The sequence below is a fragment of the Lacerta agilis genome, chromosome 11, assembly GCF_009819535.1.
Source record: "Lacerta agilis isolate rLacAgi1 chromosome 11, rLacAgi1.pri, whole genome shotgun sequence".
NCBI lineage: Eukaryota > Metazoa > Chordata > Lepidosauria > Squamata > Lacertidae > Lacerta > Lacerta agilis.
Window position 1 is genome coordinate 3,071,494 of NC_046322.1, and position 17,298 is coordinate 3,088,791.

At 45.2% G+C, this 17,298-nt stretch overlaps 1 protein-coding gene across 3 annotated transcripts in view; it reads left to right on the forward strand.

The window, feature by feature from the left end:
• The window catches only part of KIF24 (kinesin family member 24), a 29,844-nt gene extending 13,000 nt beyond the window's left edge, over positions 1-16,844 (forward strand). For all 3 annotated transcript variants that reach the window (XM_033163843.1, XM_033163841.1, XM_033163842.1), the window contains exons 4-13: positions 135-232; positions 3,079-3,294; positions 4,813-4,900; positions 6,896-7,017; positions 7,742-7,847; positions 8,911-8,982; positions 9,617-9,726; positions 12,747-15,071; positions 15,596-15,689; positions 15,940-16,844. In XM_033163843.1, coding sequence (XP_033019734.1) covers positions 135-232; positions 3,079-3,294; positions 4,813-4,900; positions 6,896-7,017; positions 7,742-7,847; positions 8,911-8,982; positions 9,617-9,726; positions 12,747-15,071; positions 15,596-15,689; positions 15,940-16,080 — 3,372 coding nt within the window. In that variant the 3' untranslated portion in view covers positions 16,081-16,844. The remainder of the gene's footprint in view (positions 1-134; positions 233-3,078; positions 3,295-4,812; positions 4,901-6,895; positions 7,018-7,741; positions 7,848-8,910; positions 8,983-9,616; positions 9,727-12,746; positions 15,072-15,595; positions 15,690-15,939) is intronic.
• Positions 16,845-17,298: the final 454 nt, after the last annotated feature.

The following is a 17,298-nucleotide window of genomic DNA, read 5'->3' on the forward strand; positions in this document are numbered from 1 at the left end:
TTGGCTATGCGGGGTCTGAGCTTCCTGGTTTCACTTTGAATGGGATTCACATCCACAGCTGTGTATTTTATCATCATGGGTGGGTGAAAGGAGTGGAATTCCTTTTTGTGTAAATATCCCTTTTCTTTTTGCAGCATGTGTTTTACTTTGATGAAGTCTTTGGGGAGGCCTGTTCCAACCAGGATGTGTACATGAAGACCGCCCATCCCCTCATTCAACACATTTTCAATGGGTAGGGTGTTGTGTATCCTTTCCCTATGAACATTTTCGTTGTTTATATATGTTTATTGAAGTTTTCATGGTGCTCACCTTTCTTCCTCTGTTTCTCTTTTGGTGATGGTACACACACACACACACACACACCTATATCTGAATTATGTGTCATTTTGAAATAAATGAGCAGATAAGAGAAGGAAAGTAAAAATTGTTTTCCATTTTATTTATTTAGATTTATATCCTGCCACTTGGTAAGGTAGCTCACAATTTAAAAGGTGAATAATCAAATAGAATAATCATAAAACAAACAAGAAAAACAAAACGTGTAGTGAAAAAGGGCATCCGGTATAAAATCAGTAACAGGCATAACTCAGTTGTTCCCACCATTGTAACCCCAAGGCCGGAACATTTTCATGGGTGTCTTGAAGACTTTCATGGAATTGCTGTGATGGGCACCCACTTAGGGAAGTGTTTCCTAAGGAATGCCATTCTAGCAGATACTAAGTGGTAAAAGAGGGTCTGATGTAGGATTTGCATTGGCAGCTGCAGAAGCAAGCTTTTCGCTGGACCACTTAGGACTTTAAACATCAAAACTGGTACTTTGAATGGAGCCTGGAAACCAACCAGCAACCAGCCGTGCTTCTTCAGTATGAATGTTCTTGCATCCTGTGACTGTTTGCAGCCAGTAGCTAGGCACCAGTTCTAGTCCAGGTGCTGCTTCTTAACACCCTTTCAAGGATAGTCCCATATGAAGTGTTTCATGTGTGTGTGGGGGGGGGAATAGAAATCTCCTTAACAATGTAAATAACAATAAAACCAAATATGGCATCATGCCAAAGCCCCACAGAATGAAGGGGAACTGCAGAAGCACACAGAAGTATAATGGGGTGGGTGGTTGACTTTCAGGCTGGCAGCGCAGATCTTCTGCATTACCATGTTACATATTTTTGTGTTTTTATATTGTAAACCACACTTTGCTCCTTGGATGAAGGGCGGTATAGAAATCTTGGAGCACTGCAGCAGGCACATGACTTAGGAGGAGTGTCACCTCCCCATCTGTGTTCTCAACCACTCTAGAGAAATGTTGTGTAGCTTTTGAAAAGTAATGGTGACTTGTACTTACTTCTGTAACAATGAATGATCAGAATTTATTTATTTTAATGGTTAAAAAACCACACTAATGCTTTAAACACTAATGTATGTATCATGGCATGAACTTTCATGGGCTATACCCACTCTGCTTTTGAGAGATTACAGTAGCTACTTGTGGTGGTTGTTGTTACTGCTGCTTTATTGTGAATCAAATCAGCTCATGGGCTCGAAAACCAGTGCTCTGATGTCCCAATTTGTTTGTTAAACTAAGGCTTGCTTCTTTTAATGCTGTCTCACTCAGCTAGAAAAATAGCAGCCTCTTGTGGCCATTCTGGATATCAGATGCTGTTTCAAAACAAGGCTCAGTATGGAGTGTCAGACTTGAGTGTCATCAGCCGGAGGTGCAGCCCACTAATTTTTGATGCCAGAGAAGTCGACAGAGAGATTTGAGTAATACTACCTGGGTTATAAGCATTTTGTGGATTGTACCTTGGGCACACCTAAAATATATTTCTTGCCATACCCCAAATGTTCATGGTGGATCATGATAGATAAGCTGGGCCAGGGGCAGTAAACATGGTGCCCTACTGATGGTGCCGATTTCCAAGACTCCATTATGACTAAGCAGGGATTCAAATCTGGATTTCTGCTGCTCTGCAAAATAAAATAAAGGTACAAAGAAGAGACAATCTTCTTTGGTGTAAGTAGAATAAATATTTATTGCAAGGTCATTGTCTTGTGCCACTGGTCTCTGCTTCTTTAACTATACCAATTTAGTGTAGTCCCCTCGCATCTTTGATGTTGCTACTTAAAACAACAACTGGTATTCAGCTACATAAGGAAAACCCACCAGTACAGTTACATTTTGTTTTCAGCCTTATGACTTTTGGGACAAAGTCAACTAGACAAAGGTACTTTTAGGATGCAACCATATTAAATCAGAGTGTAACTTGAGAAAGGTCAGATATAATACTGCTCACAACTTCTATATCAGTATTTTTATCTTTACCATTCAACTGTACATACACAACAATACAAGACGGTTTCATATTTAAGGAAGGAAAAAGACCAAATACCTTCTTTCCATCTTCCAATCTGGCTATTCTGATTAGTAGACGTGACTATTGGGCCAAGCTGAATATCACAAAAGACTAAACTCCACATTTTTTGTCACCATTATAATGTAAACATAATCAATTATGGCGCCAGCTTAATGGAGAGTGCCCCATGCTGTGCCCAAGCCACAGAGGCATCATGCAGGAGTGTTTTTTGAGGCAGCTGGGAAGGTTGTTATTGGAGTGACAGCCGCTCCTAATGGAGCCATTGTGTTGGGGAACATGCAAGATAGGAATCAAAACCAGGGCAAGCAGGTCCAGGGGACTGTTTTAAAGGGTGCCATCCTTGCCCCGGTTAGCCCACCAGGTGGAGGACTGCATTAGTATTGAATGCAGGAAAGCTTAGCTCTTGTAGCTTATGGTGGTTCTCTTGTATAGCAGCTCTGTACAGGATTCTCCCCACTGATGGCTCTTCCATATGCTTTGTTGCCTTCTCTACAGTCAAGCCTTTTGAGAATGTCTTATGTGCAACAGATCTAAACAGGATGTGAGAGGACACCAGGAGATCTCTTGGAGGCTGCTTCCATATCTCCACATTTGATTATCCCACAGAAGTAGTTTTGGGCAAGCATTCAGTGTCTGCGTTTTACCATAGTCTTTTACACGCTAATAGAAGCTGCTATATTAAAAGATGGTTCTCTTTCTTTTGTTACAGCGGCAACGCCACTTGCTTTGCATATGGGCAGACGGGTGCTGGCAAGACCTATACTATGATTGGCACTCACCAAAACCCAGGACTCTACGCCCTGGCTGCTAACGATATCTTCAGGCAATTAGAAGCATCTCAGACTAGAAAAGACCTCCATGTCTGGATCAGCTTTTATGAGATCTACTGTGGACAGCTTTATGACCTGCTAAATGGAAGGAAGAGGTGCTTAAAATCCAAGAGTACAGCTTTTGAAACCAAGTGCAGTAAATCAGATATAGCTGAACAGAATTAGAGCTGCTCGGAACAGAGAAATCTGGGGACAAGTGGGTTATTGTTGTTTTTTTAGTGAAGGGATGCACAATAAAGTCCTGTCCCAAGAGCTGTGCAGCTTGCTCATTCTGCCTAAAAGAGGAGGTTTTGATTTTGTGGTTTCATAAGTGTGCAGTTTAGGAGTTGGTAGCTGGACGCCCAGAGCCAAATCTGCCCCCAGAGAAGTATCTACTGCTCCTTCTGTTGCCAGGGCTACACAGCAGGGCTTGCTGTCAGTTCATACTGAGGGAAGGGGGCGATGGAGCCTGACCCCTCCTTCCCATAAAATTAGTTACTGATACAGTTTGTTCAGTAAAAAGCATTAAAAGCCCAACCCCTTTTGTGTGTGTGACCATTCTAGCAACTGCTGTAACTCGATCTTATCTTTTCAGTAAATTCCAGAATGGAGACATTTCCTGTGTGGCTCAGTCATGTCAGCTTTTGTCCTTCCTTTGACAGGGTGACCTGAGGGATGTGTTGATGTTTGCATGGTACAGGGAGTGCTTTCTAGCGGAGAGGTGGCGAGAGCGCTATTTCGTGGGGGCTCTGTGGGCATGGAGGACTGCAAACACTTAATCATCTCTCTGGGTTATTAATTCTGCAACAGGCAGATGACAATTTAAATATCAACATAAATTAATTCCCCCACTCCTGATTGTTCTAGCTGATACACTCAGCAGTGTCTGCTGCCCCTGCAATTTCAAGTGTGAAATGAAATGAGGAGCTCCCGCTGGGAAGTTTCAGCTATCAATTCTGCTTCAGAATGGGGTGGACGGTGCATTGAAATAAAACCAATTTCCCGTGAATGGCTGTGTGTTTCAAGGGCAGCTGGTGCTATCCCACTGTTGGCAGGGTTGGGTGAGGATGGGGACGTGGAATTGTTGAGCCTTACCTTCCATTGTTCATGGTGGGATCCATTTCTACATAAGGGGACATGGGTGGCGCTGTGGGTTAAACCACAGAGCCTAGGGCTTGCCAATCAGAAGGTCGGCGGTTCAAATCTCCACGACAGGGTGAGCTCCCATTTCTCGGTCCCAGCTCCTGCCAACCTAGCAGTTCGAAAGCACGTCATTTTGGGCATTTTGTCTAATGATAGCTTGATTCTTGAACACACTTTCCAAGAGAACCCACATGGCACCCATCCTGTGACTGTTGAGGAGCCAGCTCAATAATGTGTCTTCCAGAGCTTATGGTTAAAATTAGCATTATGGTGTTCTGTAATTTGAGTTTTGTTCCGCTGCCCCTTCCTTGGACTCTGTTGTTTTTCTGATTGTTGTTACATTGAATTATTTAATGGGTGCTTATTGTAATCGGCTCTATTTGGAAGTGGGGGTTAAAAGTAAATTTCATGTTTTGAAAATTAAAAATGGGCATTTGTTGAACCTTTTCCCCAAGCACTTTCGCAACTAATCTATGTGGTTTCCTCCCCAGGCTTTTTGCAAGGGAAGACAGTAAGCATATTGTGCAGATAGTTGGGCTGCGTGAAGTCCTAGTAAACACCGTCAGCCTGCTACTAGAGGTAATTCTGACCACCCAAACGTACACATTTTATTAAGCTTTGGGGGTGCAGGTACCATGGAAATACCACTGTGCCCCATGTAATGGTCATTAGATGATGAAGAAGAAGAGTTTGGATTTGATATCCCGCTTTTCACTACCCAAAGGAGTAGTAGATGTTTTAGGATGTGTACTGAGTGCATGTGGCCAATTGTTCTCATTAATAATAATAATAATTTTTTATTATCTTTACCCCGCCCATCTTGCTGGGCTTCCCCAGCCACTCTGGGCAGCTTCCAACAAAACATTAAAATACAGTAGTCCATCAAACATTGAAAGCTTCCCTAAACAGGGCTGCCTTCAGATGTCTTCTAAAAGTCTGGTAGTTGTTCTCTTTTGACATCTGATGGGAGGGCATTCCACAGGGCGGGTGCCACTACCGAGAAGGCCCTCTGCCTGGTTCCCTGTAACGTGGCTTCTCGCAGTGAGGGAACCACCAGAAGGCCCTCGGCACTGGACCTCAGTGTCCGGGCAGAACGATGGGGGTGGAGACGCTCCTTCAGGTATACTGGACCGAGGCCGTTAAGCGTTTTCTTAAGGTAAATACTGGACATACCTGGGCTCTCATTACATTATTTCTTCTCTCTCCCCTTGTTAGATTCTTAAGACTTGCAGGTTTTAAAAAAAAATGAATTTCCCTTGAAAAACATACGGCGTACTAGAAGGAACCAAAACAAAAGTTAGATATGGTTTAGATTGGCCTCATCATCTCTGAGCCCAGTTAATGACATGTTAAATAATTTCTTTCCCCATGTTGGAGTTAAGAGTTCTGGGTATTTTATTTATTTACTTGGGCCATCCTGTTCTGCAGTGCCTCCCATCCTGCCTCAAACTTACAACAAACAGTTTTCATTGCTGAGCAACTTCCACGACTTGGTTCTTTCAGCTTTCAAACAGTGCAGTTGTTCTCTCCCTCCTCCAACCCCCCAATATTTTTGTGCTGATAGGAGCTTCAAAGTACTTTGTGCACTGCGAAAGATGTAGAAATGATATTGCAAAATTTTAACAATGAGGGTCCCGGCCCTGGCACCAATTCCTTCTTTGGTTCTATTGATCAGAAATTGAAATTGCTGTGCAACCCATCTGCCCCCGCCTGCCCAGCTGTTTACTTTGGCAGTATTTTCTTTGCTGTTGGCTACGGAGACAGATGAGCAAGCTGGCCTTTCACAGTGCACTGAACTGATTGTGTGCCTCTTCACTTTCTGGCTCACTAAATCCTTTGGCACGCTTGGAATGTATAGTTTCAGGTAGGGGGGTGAGAAGAGAAACTGTCCAGCTTATGTCCAGCCTTAACGGAATGCATTTTGCTTTGCTCATTTCCAGTGAGTGATTGTTGCACATGGGTAGGATTTTCAATGAGTTTTTCAGATAGTGATAAATGGGCCATATGAAAGGACCTTGTGGCAGAGATGAGGACTTCACAAGTTGCTGGGCTTAAATACCTGCCTCCTGGATTTGTGGCAATGCTGGTGATGATGGAAGGAAATAATGGGGGGGGGGGATTACCTGCCACCAGACATTTAAGTTGCAAGGACATTGAATTTCCTATCTCTCTTTTTAAATTTTTTAAATTTTTTGGGGGGCTTTTAAATATAGAGGTAAAAACATAAAACACTAGATGAAACAACTTAAATATGGAATAACCAAACCAAACCAAACCAAACCAAACCAAACCAAAGAGAGTAGAACCAGGGTATGTGTAATGTACAAAAGATGGCATAAGTAGATGCTGTGTTCCTGCAGCATAAAAATAAAAAGACAAATTAATATAATGTGAAGACTATAAAGTTCCCAAATGCCCAATGATGTTGTGAATTTTGCCTCTCTCTGAATGAGTGGTGTGGTCTCCCTTCTTGAGTCATCTGGGGCTGGTTGGACTGTACTGGTACATATGCAGTTTCACTGTGGGGTTTATGTGGGGCTTCCTAGTCTTAGTTTTGCTCCTCCCTCATTCCAGGTAATTCTGAAAGGAGGAAAAGAGCGCAGTACCGGGGCAACTGGAGTCAACTCGGATTCCTCCCGTTCCCATGCCATTATCCAGATTCAGATTAAGGACCCAGCAAACAGAGTGTTTGGGAGGTGAGCAGTAAAGAGATGGAAATGTTCCGTTCTGCCTCCAAGACTTTGCAATGAGCCTTGCAGGCCTCTTCTCAGAATGCAGCCGCCATGTGGAGAGTGTACTCTGCTCATGGGAAACTCCTGGTGAAGAGCTTGTTAAAAAATGTACACCTAACCCCTCCAGTGTACTTGCATCACTTAAGGTGGTTTACAGCAAGAATGAAGCCTAGCGAGACAATTTCCTTGTCGAAGTAGGAAAGTTTTAACCAGCCGGCCAAAAAAAGGGAACAACAAGGGAGCAAAATGCAGCTCGGTGGGCAAGGTATTCCCTCATTTAAGTTCAGCCATCAGGAAGACCTCTGTTCTCCTGAGTAGTCACCCCCCAGCTACAGATGGAACATGGAAAAGGTTCGGTCCCATACCGTAGATCTTGCTGACTGGGAAGATTGGTGCTGGAGGCTCTCTTGGACACAAGCCACTTAGGGCTTACCATTCTTATGTTGACTGGTTGGGGATGGAAATGGCTCAGGTAGCCTGATGGAATGGCTGTCGCTAAGTGACAGTAGGAGGGAGGCCCAAAGGCAGCAGCAGTGAAGGTGGAAAAGCTGGCTTAAATAGCTTCAAGCAAGCCTGTTTCTAGGTGTTGAGGATAAAACCTCGCTCTGGACCCGCTGGAAGAATTAATTAATTAATTAATTAATTAAAAGATGGGTAAGGTTGCACTAAAATGATTTTGGTTTTCCAGGATCTCCTTCATTGACCTGGCTGGGAGCGAGAGAGCTGCGGATGCTAGGGACTCCGACCGGCAGACGAAAATGGAAGGTGCAGAAATAAATCAAAGTCTTCTGGCTGTAAGTTGGTGTGAACTGCGCTTCTTTTGAGATTATTTGAAGGGCTGCAATACAGTTCCTATTATTTGACGGTGATTTTTTTTAGGAGATGGAATTGTCTCTGGGGTGAGAACTCTGTGCAGGGCCGCTTGTGTTTAGTAGAGTACCAGATCTGGATGCTGGTGCAGGAATAGGAGGCTTTTAAGACTGAGCCACAATGGGCCCTCGCAAACTTCACATCCTGTTTTTGACTTCCAAAAACCCTCCACCATGGACATAAAGTAGTGATGCTCTTTGCTCCTGCTGGGTACTGTTTCTTTCTTTCTCTCTCTCTCCCCCCTTTTTTATAAGACAGAAGGTGCCAGAATGAGGACAGGATGCATTGCCCTAACGTTGATTTGGCTTCAGAATGTTATCACTTTGCCAAATCTCATTGGCTACATTGCATAGTCAAAAGGACCAATCCTGAACCTTCTAAGAAGACTCAGAACCTGATTATGAACCGGGTCTCACCCTAGAAGCTGCAAATAAACCTGCTGAAAGAGAAGATGGGTGGGGGGAACCTTTCCTCAGAGTCACTGTCAGTGAGACCAAACTAGGCTAAATGAAGCAGTGGCCTCATTCAACAGAGGTCTATGGTCACATAGTGAGAGCAGAAATCATGAAATGCTGTATTCGTGGGCTTTTTTATGCCAAGGAAAGACTCTCTAGGTATGTAACACGGAAAAGGGAAGTTTGCAACCTTCCTTCTTGCCCTTGGTTTTTAGGGGCAATGGGCGTATAACATAAGCCCCCCCCCCCCAAAAAAAACCACTGGGGAAAGAAACAGACGGTTCCTCCATGGTCCCAAGCACTGGTCACTGACCTAAAGATTGCTACTCTGATGCCTGCTCCAGTCACTGCAACCTTGAGTAGAGCCAGGGAGGAACTGACAATATCCCTCTGCTTGCAAAGGCCCATCCAATATTTTGAGAGCCTCTGCTATAGAGCAAAGTGTGGTTTTGTGAAAAAAACAACCCTGTGTGCTGGCATTTTTACACTCACTCACTGTGTGAGGCCACCTGTTGTTGTTGTCTTTCTCTAGCTGAAAGAGTGCATCCGCGCCCTGGATCAGGAACACGCTCACACTCCCTTCAGGCAAAGCAAACTCACTCAGGTAAGGCCCAAGCGGATGGGATCTGAAAACCAGGGTTTGCGGATGGGAAGAAAAGCAACATTAATGAATGGGTTCAAGTTACAGGAAAACTACCATTCTGTGCTCTAAACTTCCTCTGTTTTTAAACTCTCAAATGGCTTTTTCCTCCTCAGTGAGCTCTGGGAATTGTAGTTTTGTGAGGATGCTGTACATTCCCTGACAGAATCCCAGATCCCCACAGTTGCAAAATACAATGTGGTCTCCTTGGATATCTGGAATAAATTCCATCTAAACCGTTTCCCCAAGATAGTTTGGACTTCCATGGCGGGAGGAAACCTTGGATTGGCTGCCTTACATCCCAGGCATCCTGTTGAGGTCAGGAGTAGTGTACATATCAGGCTAAGGCTCAGGTTCACTTCATGGCACATTCTCTCAGCCTAGCCTACCTCACAGGGTTGGTGTGAGGATAAAATGGGAAAGGGGAATAAATGTATGCTGCCTTGAGATCCTTGGAGGAAGGGTGAGATATAAGCATACAAACTTTTGAAAAGCAGTTACCATCGTTTATTTAGTTCAGGGTGGGTAACAACAATCTTTAAAAATGTGTTTGGGCTAAAGAGCTTTAAGATGTGCCTTCCATCCCTCTCCCTTCAAGGTCCTGAAAGATTCTTTCGTTGGCAATTCCAAGACCTGCATGATAGCCAATGTCTCCCCCAGCCACATTGCGACTGAGCACACCTTAAACACCTTGCGCTATGCAGACAGGTAAGTGGTGGCACTGAGCCAAAATGGACTCACTGGAATCACTCCTGGGCCCAGTGAGATTGTGCAGTTGGGATGCAAATATTACCTTTTGTTGCCTAGCTTCACTTATAAGGTGATGTGTTGCTGGTTCCTATCTTTAACTGTCACTTCTTGTCAAGAGTGGGTTGAAGATTGAGCTCTTCCATCCCTCCAGTTCCAAGGTATGAGTTGCTGGCCTTACCATCAATCCATGGTTTAAACTGATGAGCAGCCTTGGTTTATGATCTGAGCTACGCTGCCAGCTTCTTTTCTTTATGGGAAACAAGATGAATGGCATAATCCATCGGGAACTTTTTACACTGCAAGCTTCACTGAAATTACCAAGAATCGCACAGTGATAAAGATGTCTATAAAGCTGGGCTGCCATCCAGAAACATAAACAAAAATGCAGCTCAGATATTTATTGGAGTCTTGAACTTGTTTTAGATGCTAGAATCTGTATTTAGCTAGTGGGTCAAAATGACTGGTGGAGTGAATATTTCTAACCAAATTAACTTGCTTGACTGTGGCTTGGTCCATTGCAAGAAGCAGGTGAAAAGACATTTCTTGAGATTTCAACAGATAGTTATAAATGTATATGTATTTCTTTAAATTTGCACCCCACCATGTTTAGAAATCCTCCAGATTTCCTACTTGAATGGCACTATTCTGTTGGGGATGCTTGACTAGGCCAAATCCTGCCCTTCCCGCCCCCCCCCCCCCAAGGAATGGCAATGGGTGTCAGTGAGGGCAAAGCTGAAGAATCCTATGTTGACAAAGGACAGTGTGCTGGGTGCTGTACAAAGAAACAAAAATCCAACTTAATGGTGTAACGTTGGAAAATGTCGACCACTTTACCTACCTGGGCAGTTATCTTTCCACAAGGGCCGACATTGATCCAAAATCCAGCATCACCTGAGCTTTGCAAGTGCGGCTTTCTCCCGATTGAAGTGCAGAGTGTTTGAGGACCGGGACATTCGCAGGGAAACCAAAATGCTTGTTTACAAAGCTACTGTATTACCAACCTTACTGTATGCTTGTGAAACATGGACCACTTATAAACACCATCTCCAACTCCTTGAAAGATTCCATCAATGGTGTCTCTGAAAAATTTTACACATCACTTGGCAAAACAGGCGAACAAATGTCAGTGTACTGGAAGAAGCAAAGATCACCAGTGTCAAAGCAGAGATTCTTCAACATCAACTTTGTTGGACAGGTCATGTTGTTGAGATGCCTGATTATTGTCTTCCAAAGCAACTACTCTATTCCCAACTTAAGAATGGAAAGTGAAATACCATTGGACAACAAAATAAGTTTAAAGGTGTTCTCAAGGCAAATCTAAAAAATGTAACATAAACACTGATAACTGGGAAATACTGGCCTGTGAGCGCTCCAACTGGAGAACAGCCTTTACCAAAGGTGGTGTGGACTTTGAAGAAGCACAGACTCAGGATGAAAAGGAGAAACGTGCTAAGAGGAAGGCATGTTTGGCAAACCCTCACTGTGATCAACTACCGCCCGGAAACTGTGGCCTCCACAGTCACTTACGGACTCATTGTCTAGACTGTTTTCATGGAAAACCATCTTACTCGGCTACGAGTGATCACCATAGAAAGAAGAAGACAAAAAAACAACAAACACAAAATAATGAAGTGATACAATCTGTAGCAAGGGGCTGGTAGTTAGATGAGGTGAAGTCAGCAGTGAGGACCTAGTGACAGTAGAGGAGCAGCAGGGGGAATTGGGAAGAGCGTTGCTGCAGCTCAGATCTTGAAGAATTTTAAAGAGAAGAGTTGGTTGGTGAATTAAGAGGGCTTTGGAACACATAGCAAAAACTGGGAACTGGAACCAGGGAAGGAAGCAAAAGGACCCAAAGAGAGGCAATATTCAGGGCCAGTGAAGAGTTAATATCTATAATAATTTATTATTTATACCCCGCCCATCTGGCTGGGTTTCCCCAGCCATTCTGGGCGGCTTCCAGCCGAATTGAAAACAATACAACATCAAACATTAAATAATAATAAAAGAGGGAAGCAGCATTTATTTTTTAAAAGAATGTAACCAAACACCCAGATTCCTATTTCCCCAAAGCATATGCAGATTCTCCCTTATATAACTTTTGACAGGAGAGAGATGGAAAGTGCCTAGCGAGTCAGTCTTGTTACCTCCTCTCTGCATCTATGCCCCAACCAGAGACAACATCTCCATTTACCCCGCAAGCCCCAATGCGTGGGGGTCCAATTAGGGGTGACTTTACCTCACCCCAAAATCCTCTCCTATGTGCTTTTGACCTGCTGTAGCAGAGGGCCTAGACCAGTATAGATTAAGATTTCTGTTTCTGCTCAGCCTCAGATCTTACAAGATCTGAACACCTGAAATGGACACAAATGAAGGGAATAAAGCTTGCAGCAATATCCTCAAGCACAACTGCTAACTTATGTCTCATTTCTGTCCTGTCCCTCTGACTTGCCACCAAAGAGACCCTCTCCCACTGTCTAGACCTCTGGCAAAGTATCCCCCCTCCTACCCCATATTGGGTCCTGCTACTCTTTCTCTGCCCTGTGAAGAGCTTCCTAAGAAAGAAACCCAGAAGATGATGTGTTTCATTCGCTGATGAAGAAATTAGGCAGAAACTAAATAAGGGCATTTGGGTTCCACCTTCGTGTATCTTGATATGAAAGATTTGTGGAGCCATTGTTTCTGATGGAACTGCAGCAGGATAAATATTCCTTAAAACTGCCTGCAGAAAGAGCTCGTCTGGTACTGTGGCTAATGGGCTGCACTACAAATTGTGGAGCCTCCAGTTCAGAACGGAGCAAGTGGCTGTGTTGAGAGGGCTATGATCTTTATTGCATGGTTGCTGTAAGGCCTGCAAGGAGATAATGTATCGGAAGGGCCCTGAACTCTTGTAAATACTAGAGACATTCTAGGCATTATGTGATAATAAAATCTGGGCTTGAAAGGCTTTCTTTCCCTAATGTCCATTTTTTCATTCCCAGGGTGAAAGAGTTGAAGAGAGGGATGAAATGTTGCACACCTGTCACACACCGACGGCGAACGCCAGGCAGCGCATCTCCCAAGCGCATTCAGAGTTCTCTTGGCATGCAAGGTGGGGAAAAGAGCTCTCCTAAGAAAGTGAAGCTGGGGTTGCAGCACCCCCCAACACCTACAGCTTCCAAGGTGAAGGCTTCACCTTTGGCGTTTCACCCGCTGCACCCTCCTTTCTCTTCTACCCCAAAAGGACAGGCCCGCAAAGGTCATTTTGGTGCTCTGTGGCTCGGCCGCACCAGCCCAGTTAAAGGCGTTCCGAGGGCAGGACCAGCAGCCAAAAAGACAACAGAAGACTCACTGCTGCATCCTGGGAACAGCCTCGTTGGGAAGGACTTTGGGTCCAGAAGAGAAAGCGGCCAAGCAGACAGACCTCGAGCTAAGTGCCTGAAAGCCCAACCTGTGCAGAAACAGCTCATTTCCAGAGCTGATTTTTCCCTTGCTGACACGGACCAACCATCCTTCCGCACGGAGGAAGGCAGGAGAGTGTTTGCAGAGCAGTGTTCTGCAGCATGGACAAGGCTCCCGCCCCACCAGAAAGACCGGGAGCAACACCTCCGCCTTTACCACCAGCAGTTCCAGCAGCCTCCTATTCTGCAGCAGAAGCTGAACTACCAACCCCTGGAGAAGTTCTTGGCCCAGTACATGCCTCAGGAGATCAGAGTGAAGCAGGAGTCCCCTTGCCAGGCTCTGGCATCTCCTCCCCAGTGCCGTGACGAGACGATGCAACTGGAGGATCTGGAGGACAGCGACTTCAGCGAGGATTCCTTCTCCATCGGTCCAAGCCAGAGGAAGCCGGAGGCAGAAGCCGGAAGGGAATGTAGCCAGGGGGGTTCATTTTTCCTTCATCAGAGAGAATGCGCTGAAGGGCAGGAAGTCCAGGGCGGGCAAGACCTGCTTTTCAAACCGTGCGAGCTTGAGAGTAAAGGCACAGCCTTGCCAGGGGCGGAGGAGGCCTGCATGAGCTGTGAGGAAGGCAACAGCAGTCTGCCGGACTGGAGCACAGAGGACACCTCGGCAGGCAGTTCTTCTCCAAAGAATGACGTGCCAGAGAAGCCTTACTGCTCGCAAGACAAGACTGTGTGCGACAGGCTAAGCACCGAAGAATCGCTTCTGGGGCAAAAAGAGCTCACATGCGCAGATCTACCTCTTAGCTGCTCTGGTGAACAATTCCCTGGGCCAGAAAATGCTATGCAAAGCCCACCTCCAACTCATACCTTGGGATCCCCAAGCTGTGCTGTGGGCAGCCTGATGGAAGACTCTTTCAAAGGGAGACATGGTCCTCTTTCAAGAACCGCAGGAAAAAACCATCTCCAAACAGGAGCAGGCCTTTGTGGGACTCTGGATTTTTCGGTGGATGTTGCTGCTAGAGAGATGACCCCTTTGGCTGTAACCCTTCTCAACACTTTGACAACACGCAATCCAGAAGACAACCCTTCCCACCAGCAGCAAGGAAAGGCTCCACAGGAGATGGTCGAAAAGAAACCTTTTGGCCCCAGAAAGCAACTGGATGAGGGCACCAGGCACCTTCATGGGGAAAAAGCATCCCCTGCGCCCAGTCTATATGAAACGGGTAATTGGAGGAGAAAAGTTGGCTTGGTGCTTTCACCGCAAGCCAAGGCTGAGTGGCTTTCGCAGCCTTGTCAGAGCCCAAAGGTTTCTTCTCCCTTGGGCTTGAGTGAACTGTATGGTTGTATTTGTGGATACTCGCCCAGAGATGGAGGCCTGGTGGATCTCCTCTCCCCACACAGAGACAGTGGGGGCACCCTGCTCCTTAGTAACCTGCAGGTCAGTGAGTATGTGACTAGCCCACAGTATGATGCAGACACCGAAGCAACCATGATTGCCTCGTTGAGCTGTTCAGGGCAATTCAGCCTGGGGGAAGAGGATGGCTCCAAGTCCATGACACAGCTCAAACATACCGATACAGGGAGGAAAACCTCCATTTCAAAGGCACTCTCCATCTCTAATGATTCAGGGAAGAAGGAATTCCCTGGGGAGAGCATCACACCGCAGCCCAGCTTGGCATTTGGGAAACTGGAACTTGGCCATTTGCAGGAAGCATTCAAATTGACGTTCAGTAGTGACGAAATGGAGTTTCTTAAGAATGGATTTTCTCAGAATGTGTTTATGGACACACCTTCAGACGATGCAGAACAGGATTCAGGGGTTGTCTCCAAAGAGGTGAACACCAGGTCTTCCAAGAACACATTGAATTCTTCTAGCCCACAGGATTTATCTCCAAGCTCACTCCAGTATAAGGAAGCTTTAGGAAGGTGAGTTTTCTGGATTCTATCCCCCACCCCACTCCCCATTTAGTGGTTGGCAGCTGGTAGAAAAACATCTTAGCCACCGAGTAGATCAGAGGGCTATGTCCTTTGCAGAGAGCAAAAGCCACGGCCATTTCTGTAGCAACAACCCCGTGTTTCTAGTGCAACAACTATGAAAATATGAGTGAGCTGTGGAGAAGCTCCCACTTCAAACCTTGCAGGCAACATTAGGCAACCCATGGTCTCACAACCTGTCATTTGCAGTATAGGGACAATTAGACTCTGGGTGGTTGTCAGAATTACTGAGAATGAGAGTGACGTGCTCTGAATGCTCAAACACTAAATAAAGGCTACATACTGTCTGGCCTTAGCTTTCCCCTTTTCCAGAAAAAGGTTTGTCAGGATGGCTGCAGAATGGGCCTGGCGAGCTGGTTTAGCTTTTGCAGGCCAAATCTGAGAGTTGACAGTTGCAGCGAGGCAACACTGAGGATTTTGTTACCAGGGTTTTTATTTTTAATTGTGCCCAATAGGCAGTTTGTGCTCCAAATCCATCAGGAACAGCTGGATGAAATGGCAGCCCTCTGTTTCCAGGAAGAGGGCTTGATCAGTAAGATGTCAGAGCTGGTGAGTTGTGTTTGAATATTCTTTAAAGTCCCCCCCCCCCCGCAGCCGTGTTTAGGATCATCTCTTGCTGAGATGCATGGGATGCATACTGTGTGCAGTCTGCTGGGATTGTGAAGGTGAGCCCCTTCAGCAAACATTGAAAAATACCGGGCAAGCAACTTGCAAATCTGATTCTAAAAACACCCTTCACTTGTAGAGTTCATGATCTTTAGCACACTCATCCTTATTCCTTACATTTTCCCTCTGCTAGGATTTCGAGGACTTTGTGGCACAACTAGATGCAATCCTGGCGCTGAAATCCAAATGCATCCAAAGATTGCGAAGCCAGCTGCAGCCTATTCTAGCTGCTCCTGCAAGTGGGACGGCACCAGACAACTTCCCTATGAAATAGCAGCATGGGTGAGGAATGCGCTGAAGCATTTCACCTTCAGTGACCAGCAGCTCAAGACAGAGTGAGGACTTCCAAAAGTTTGGGTCTTCTACACGGCGTGTGCTTAAAGACTTAAGGCTTAACTTTGGCAGCATAAACTCAGCGGAAGTCCAGATTGTGTGCTCTGCCATTCATCTAAATACTTGACCACTGTGGCAAGACTTTGAGAAGTGGATAAAGTGATCCCTTTTCTCCTGCCATCACTCAGGCAACTTCACATTTATGGCAGTTTTGGGTACTGACAAAAAACAATAGAAAACCCAGGCAGGTGGGCAATCAGAACTAGTCCTGTTCTCAGGTAGTGTCGCCTTTGAAAAAGAGGTACTATCTACTACCAAAGCCCCGTATGGCTAGGCTGCTTTGGCAGCCTGGAGTGTCTAAAGTATCAAGAGAGCCAGTGGACCCGCTGATCAGCATTACAGATCAGAGACACAGAGTTCACATTCTTGTAGTTATCTCCCCTCAGCCATATTTACCAAGCATTTACACTTGTGCCTTGGCGATCTGCTCATCAGGTGCTTGCACACTAACTAAAAAGGTTTATTTTTAGTTTTACCCTTTCTTTTTAAAATTGCATTTTATTTTCAGGATTCACTTTCTTTTACGGTTGCATCTTTTTTTGACTGTAAGCTTTAAAACTGTTTTTGATGTTGTCTTTTATATTGTTGTAACCCATTCTGGGACCTTAAGTGTGAAGCGCAGGCACTAAATTAAATAACAGCAGCTGATTTCAGTCAAGCCTGGGTGGGGATCACTTTGCTCCACACATGACCTTCAAGAGCTTCGTGAAGATGGGTTGGAAGAAGCAAGCCGTCAGACTGCAAGTGGGAAGGCAGGGTGACATGGTGCCTGAAGCCTTTACATGACTGTCGTAAACATAATGTGCCTAACAGTTCTGTGAAATTGGTGCTCTCTTGTCTCGCTAGACAGGATTTCTAAGCAGAAACTTTTGCCAGAACCAAGCCACTTTTATCAAGCCATCAGCACTAGCCTGAATGAACAGAACTCAATCCAGCTTCTAAAAAAAAATTAAGTGAATACTTGGTTTATGGTAGCAGCCCCAAAGAGGATGCAAACATTATGGACAATAGCTTTGCAGCATACTAGTCCATCTTGTGAATGAGAGGAGGCAGCTTTTCCAAGATGGTGGAGAGAAACAAAATTTAAAAGGATTCACAG